Genomic DNA, 6,698 nt, shown 5'->3' with positions numbered 1-6,698 from the left:
GAGATCAAATGAACGCCTTTACACACTCATCGGGCGGAACCGCTCACTGCAGAGCGCCGCCCTCTCGCGGCTCTCGAGAGCGAGTTTTCGCCAGACAGCCACACGTCCATTATGGCGCGCGTTCTCGCCGGACGGACGTTCGCCGGCAGGCCGCGAGGGCATCTGCCGGCGCTCGTCTGCCAAAGTGGCGCCAGAGTGGAGAACTGGAGGCTGCATATTCAAACGGCCGAGGCGGTCTACCGTCCGGCGGCGGCGGTCTACCGTTCGGCGGCTGAAAAGGGGTAGCAGTCTACCGCGGTCTACCAAGTCTACCGGTAGACTGCAGTCGTAGGTTCATTACGGTCTACCGGTAGACTGCGGTAGACTGCCGGTAGACTCGTCTACCAAATGGTCTACCGTCTACCCCAGTCTACCCCAGTCTACCGGTAGACGGTAGACGGGCCACCCCTCAGGATCCTGCTACGGCAGTACCCCTGGGCTCCCCCCCCCCCCGCCCCGCCGGGCCCGCCGCGTCTTGCGCGAGTAGACGGGCAGCTGGTGCGCGACTCAACTCCCACACCCTTAGGTGACCCCGCTGTGTGCTGGGAGCGTGAGCTGCGCCGCGTTCCGCATCATCGTCTCGCAGTTTTATGCGCGATCAACGGCTTCAGGTCCCTTCTCGCCGTCCGCCGTCTGCACTTGGACAGCAGGAACGGGGTCTGCCTGAGGAATCGAAGCGGCGCGCTTCACGGTGATACGCGTATTCATCTTGAGGACGTAGACGAGGGCGACAATGAACGCGAAGACAGCGGCAACCCCTCCGACTACGCCCCCGATGATCGCGCCAAGCGGAACCCCACCGCCACCGATGATCGCGCCAAGCGGTGGTGGCGATGGCGGTGGCGGTGGCGGCGGTGGCGGTGGCGGCGGTGGCGGCGGTGGCGGTGGCGACAGAGACGGCGGCGGCGGCGGCGGTGGCGGCCGCGGTGACGCAGGTGGTGGCAACGGCAAATAAAAGCGATGTTCTGCGTCCTCGGGAGTCATGGCCTGCGTCTCTATCCCAATCTGGCTCCATGCCGTCTTGAGCGGTAGCATATTCTCCTCGGTCCCGACACCGGAAACAACTCTGGTCCCATCTGTGCCACGAGTTGGTTGTCCACGAGGCCAAAAGCCACCATATGCCCCTCGCCATCTGCTCGGCGAATGCCAACCCCCTCCCCCTCCTCGAGTGCATCACGGAATCGGCGGTCGAAAGCCATCACCTCTAGCAAGCCCTGGAACACCGCCACAGGGAGCAGCTCGACCGGTGGCAGCGTAGACGCCGAGACGACAACCAACACGAACGCTGGCGGTTGTGGCGGCAGCGGCGGGGATGGTGGAGGTGGATGAAATGGATGCAAATATAGACATCAATGCGCAGGCAGAGCTGGTCGTCAGACAGAGCTTGGAGGCTGTGGGAGCCTTTGGCATGCATACCCTCGGCCTGAGGGTGCTATTCCGAAAAAATGAGTTCCAGCGGAAACTGAGTCAGAACCCATCCTCACCCCAAGATCGACTCAGCATCAATGTTGTGGCAAGGACGTGGGTCAGCATGAAACCAGCGCTCTATATCGGCGTCTTTGCTGCGGCCCCTGGTGAGCTCCTCGGCCTTACTGCAGATGCTGATGCATACCTCAAGGCGACGGTCAGTTTGTACCTACACGTAGACTTCAAATATACCTCTGAGAACCACCTGACCCCCCTTGCCTCTAATTGGTGCGGCGAGACTGCATTTGGCTGCAATGAGGCGTGCTCCGAGAGGCACAACACACAGTTCAAGGCAAGGGCAAGTCTCCAACTCGGCCTCGCATACAAACTATACGCAAGGGCGCATTGGGGCCCATGGGGTCACACCTTCGGATCGAACGAAGAGAAAGGTGTGACTTTGAATGCCTCCACCTCTAAAGATTTGTTTGCCTGGTGCTCCGATCTTACCGATCATCGATCGGCGCCGGCCAACAAGGGGCTGATCGTCAAGGCAGGGGCAGCTGGCGGCGGGGTGGCGGGGTTTCTGCTGCTCGTGGGCGTCGGCTATCTCATTGCGCGCCGCAAGCGGAAGGTCGCAGCTGCCGATGGAGGCGACAGTAGAAGCGTCAAGACGTCGCAAACAAGCACTCCCCCATCGAGCCGTCCGAGTGGCGATCCAGCACATGTGGGCGGGATGCAGACTACTGACCCGTCTGCTGCAGCCCTGCCAACTCACGACCGTGTAGCTGAGAGGGTTCAACGTGCACGTGAGTTGGCAGCGTGAGCCCGAGGGGGGCGTTTGGGACTGGTCTGCGTCTGCTGCTGGTGGCGCACGGCTCGGGTGTGACAGAGCTGCGCTAGGGACTGTCAAGGCTCTGTCAGGACTCTCTGTCGACGACACGACGATTTCCAATACCAAATCTCCAGCACCCACACACGTTACTTGTAACTTGTTTTTTTGACTCAACAAAGAATTTTACAACAAAAGCTCCCTCGCAAACAAAGAACCCTGCACTGTGCACAAAGACCGCCGCACGCGGGGGACCTGTTCTCCTTTTTACCCATCTCGCCTATAGTGAGCCGTCCTCTTTATATTTTTATGTTTTTGATTAATCTGGCAGCTGCGCCCCCCTACGATTACGCACTCACCTGGACTTGGGGTCTGTCCGACTGCTCAGCAAGGCCCGATACTCCTCCTTGAGTGTCTCCGCCCTCGAGCTGTTGCCCGCTACCGCCGTCGCACGGATGAGCTCGCGAAGGAGCCGCTCGGCGGCGTCGGCCAGGTCCCTTCGGAGGGAAGCGACGAGGGAATCGTCGGCGTCGCCACCGCCGCTCGCAACCGGTCGGCCTTGCAGGAGGCTCAGCCCGGCGCGAGCGTGCGTCAGCCCGGACTCGAGCCGTGCGCGGTGGCCGCCCCCCGCCGTGCCCGCGGCCGCAGTCGCGCCTGCCCCCGCGCCCGACGAGGAGAGGTAGAAGGTGGCGAGGTCGAGGCGGCACGCAGCCGCGCACTCCTCCATCGCTGCCGACGCGGACCCCTCTGCGGGTGGCGAGAGCGCGCGATCATAGTGCCTGAGGGGGCGAGCGTGGGGCGCGATCTCGATCCATCTCGCTCCATCCGTCTCGGCCACTCTCGGCCACTCTCGGCCAATCTCAGCCACTCTCGGCCACTCTCGGCCACTCTCGGCTACTCTTGCCTGAGGGCGAGCGTGAGGCGCGACGATGCCGTCGTCCGCCCGCGGCCTCCGCCGCCGCCGCGCTCGCGCCTCGCTCCGACCAGGTAGAGGAAGCCCTGCCACCGCGCCATCTCCTGCGCGCGCGCGGCCTCGCCCAGCTCCTGAAGAGAGGCGAGGGGGCGGCCGGGTGAGGGACGGTGTGAAGCTGCCGCGCGCGCGACACCGCCGTCCCGCGCGCGCCTCGTTGAGGGCTTGGGCGCGGCCTAGTGACTCGGCCGCCCGCCCGAACGCCGGCTCCGCGCGCTCGGCGCCGCGCTCGGCGCCGCGCTCGGCGCTGCGCTCGATGGCGGCGAGCAGCGTGAGCCCGAGCTCGCGCTCGTCGTCCGCTAGCTGGCGCACCTAATTAATAGTTAATTAATAGTTAATTAATAGTTAATTAATAGCTCACGCTCGTCGTCCGCGAGTTGGCGCACCGACGCGAGGTAGAAGGAGGGCTGCGCGCCTCGGAGCGGCCGGATCGCGTCCACCTACTCTCGGGCAGTCTCGGGTAATCTCGGGTGATCTCAACCAATCTCGGGTGATCTCGGCCGGATCGCGTCCACCGCCCTCCGCTGCTGCCTCGCCGCCTCGGCCAGCTGCTCCACCTCCTCGGCACTCGGGACCTCCTCGAGCACGGCGGCGCCTGCGATGGGAGAGAGCGCCGGCCTGGTGAGGCCCGGTGCGACTCCCTCCCCCCCGCCAACGCCTCCCTCGGGCGGCAGCGACGCGCCGGCAGCGACCAGCGCCTGCAGCGTGGCCGAGCGACACGACGAGCGGGCGCGCTGCTTCGAGCGGGCGCGCGAGCGGCAGACAGTCGCGTGGTTGACGAGGACGAGCGCCGCGTTGACAGGGTCGGACGCGTGCGAGAATGCGGCGAACGCGTCCCGAAAGGAGGCCTGTGGCGCGGGGGCCGCACGGCGCGTCACGGCGTGGACGCGTCGCCGGCGCGGCAAGCCCCTCCCCGAAAGGGCGCCTCCGCGGCGCGCAGCTCCCCCGCGACGAGCGCGAGCCGGCCTCGCTGGTTGAGGCCGCCGCCGAGTCTGCGCACCAGCGCGGGCGGGTCCGCCCCAACCTTGTCGCTCAGCCGGAGGGCCCAGTAGTAGCAGCCGCAAGCGTCCTGCACGTTGCCGGCCCGGCTGAGCGCCGCCGTCTCGCTGCCCAGCGCCCCCGCCAGCGACGGGAGCGGCGCGACGCCGCCCGCCGTCAGCGTGTCGGAGAGCCAGTCGCGCAGGGCGGAGGCCTGCGCTGGCTCGGAGGCGGGCGAGGCAGCGTCGCCGCCCGCCTCGGAGAGCCTCATCCATGTGTCGCCCGCCTGCTGCGCCAGCTGGGCGAGGATCGGCAGGCTCCGCACGCTGCACCGCGGCCGCGCCGTCGACGCCTTTGCGCCGCCGCCGCCGCCGCCGCCGCCGCCGCCGCCGCCGCCGCCGCGGCCGCTCAGAGGGACACTGCGCGGGGACGGCGGCGGCGACGGTGGGGCGGCTCGGCCTGAGCGCTCTCCCGGAAGGACGAGCGGCGACGGGAGGGTCGAGGGGCGTGGCACGTCCACGGCGCCAGCGGTGCCGCCGGTGCACGCGACGAGCGTCAGTGCGGCGGCACGCAACAGGTGCAGCTTCGAGGCGGCGCAGCCGAGCGCGCCCGAGCCGGGCGCGCCGCCGCCCTCTTGTCCCGCCGCCCCCCTCCTCTCGGCCTCGGCCTCGCCAGGGGGCGCCTCCTCCCTGAGCGCGTCGCACAGGGAGAGCGAGGCGGTGGCGAGGCCGAGTGCGAGCTCCGCGCGGTGCTCCGCCAGCCGGCCCGCCTCCGAGACGGCCTGGAGCTCGGGCACCTGCTCACACTTGCAGCTGTGGACAGCGCGCCGTGCTCACCCCTCACAGCCTCGAGGCTCAGCGCGGGCTCCTCGCGCAGCAGCTGGGAGGTGCGCGGCGGAGGCTGGGCGGTGGCGAGCGCCGCACCGCGGATCGCCTAGCACACGCAGCAGTTTGCTTGCACTCCCATGAGGCAAGAGAAGAGGCTCGACACACCTCGCCTCCGCGAGGTGGAGGAGCGTCGCCGCGCGGCCCCACTCCGCCTCGGGCAGCGACCTCCCGAGCAGCGAGAGCAGCGAGAGCAGGCCTGCGGAGGTAAGGTAAGGTAAGGTAGACTTCTCCACACACACGAGGTGGTGGGGCAAGGGGGGGCGACCCTCGCGTCTCCACGTCTAACGACAGGAGCCCCACGGCATTTAAAGTGCAAGGCCCGGTGCGCGTGGGTGAGCGGTGTGTGTGTGTGTGTGTGTGTGTGTGTGTGTGTGTGTGTGTGTGTGTGTGTGTGTGTAGGCCTGCGGAGACGGAACACGCCGCCGGGCCGGACGGGTACGGCGGCGACGAGACCGGAGATTTGTGGATGGGGGAGCGGGCGAGAGGGGCCGAGCCCGACTCTCCGGGCCTCGCGCGGCGAGCCGGGGAGTCGACGCCCGCCGATCCGCCCCGGGCCGCCACCGCCTCGGCTGCCGCCGCCGCCTCGGCTGCCGCCGCCGCCTCGGCTGCCGCCGCCGCCTCGGCTGCCGCCGCCGCCTCGGCTGCCGCCGCCGCCTCGGCTGCCGCCGCCGCCTCGGTGGCGGCGGCGGCGGCGGCCTGAGAGAGCTGCGCGAGCTGCGCGTGAGCCACCGACCAGAGCAGCGGGTGGTCTCTCACCCCGAGGAGCTCGGTGCACTGCAGCAGCAGCGAGCGCCGCTCCGACGCGGACAACCCGCCGCCCGAGGGGGGCCGCTGCGCCATCCGCCAGCACATGAGGGCGACCGCGTGGCCGAACGGGTTGTGCGCGGCGTGGGTGGTGGCCGTGTACGCGTCGCAGAGCGCGCGCAGGTCGAAGACGCGCAGGAAGTCAGCGCCAGCCTCCTTGAGAACCTACAGCCGAGAGGCGCTCCGAAGGTGCAGCTGGTGGGGCCCAGCCACCGAGGGCTCGCGGCGCGGCGGCTAGAGAGAGAGATTTGTGTTCGGGGGCACGGGACGCGGCACAACACTCGCACGATTCGCACGACAGGCAAGGCGCAAGAGATGGCACTGAGGGAGGGTGTAGAGGATGTAGAGTGTAGAGCGCTGTAGAGCTGTAGAGCTGTAGAGCGCTGGAGAGCGCTGGAGAGCTGTAGAGCTCTACATCCGAGCGACCCAATACGACCCTCCCGGCCGGGTGCAGTGCGCGTGCAGGAAGGAGAGGAGCGCGTGCGCGTTGTCGAGCACGGCCGCCGAGTCGAACACCGCGCCCGGCCAGTTCGGGAGCTCCTGCGCGCGTGGGCAAGACGAGGCGTCGTGCGGAGATGCTCCGAGCCGCCGGGCCAGCGGCGGGTACGGCGGCTCGCCTCTGTCTTGACCACCTGGTACCCCTGCACCACCCCTCCGACGTGGCCGCACACAGCGACCGTCGGGATGGCTGCCATCAGGTTATCGAGCCAGTAGTCGAGGGTGGTGGCCGGGCGGAGAGGCATCGACCTGCAGGACGTGCGACTCGTGGGCGGGAGGCAGGGAG

The 6,698-nt window shown here is 68.2% G+C and overlaps 1 protein-coding gene across 1 annotated transcript in view; it reads right to left on the bottom strand.

Moving 5' to 3' along the window:
• Window positions 1–2,581: 2,581 nt before the first annotated feature.
• The window catches only part of EMIHUDRAFT_451151 (hypothetical protein), a 6,335-nt gene continuing 2,218 nt past the window's right edge, over window positions 2,582–6,698 (bottom strand). Inside the window, exons 2-11 of the mRNA XM_005771918.1 lie at window positions 6,532–6,661; window positions 6,341–6,454; window positions 5,867–6,079; window positions 5,091–5,156; window positions 4,171–5,019; window positions 3,761–4,093; window positions 3,632–3,685; window positions 3,399–3,557; window positions 3,180–3,319; window positions 2,582–3,054 (exon numbers count right to left, since the gene is read on the bottom strand). Coding sequence (XP_005771975.1) covers window positions 2,631–3,054; window positions 3,180–3,319; window positions 3,399–3,557; window positions 3,632–3,685; window positions 3,761–4,093; window positions 4,171–5,019; window positions 5,091–5,156; window positions 5,867–6,079; window positions 6,341–6,454; window positions 6,532–6,657 — 2,478 coding nt within the window. The 5' untranslated portion in view covers window positions 6,658–6,661 and the 3' untranslated portion in view covers window positions 2,582–2,630. The remainder of the gene's footprint in view (window positions 3,055–3,179; window positions 3,320–3,398; window positions 3,558–3,631; window positions 3,686–3,760; window positions 4,094–4,170; window positions 5,020–5,090; window positions 5,157–5,866; window positions 6,080–6,340; window positions 6,455–6,531; window positions 6,662–6,698) is intronic.

The sequence above is a fragment of the Emiliania huxleyi genome, assembly GCF_000372725.1.
Source record: "Emiliania huxleyi CCMP1516 unplaced genomic scaffold EMIHUscaffold_37, whole genome shotgun sequence".
In the NCBI taxonomy this organism is placed as follows: Eukaryota; Haptophyta; order Isochrysidales; family Noelaerhabdaceae; genus Emiliania; species Emiliania huxleyi.
The sequence above is the reverse complement of the archived record's forward strand: the minus strand, read 5'-3'. Positions and strand labels throughout refer to the sequence as shown.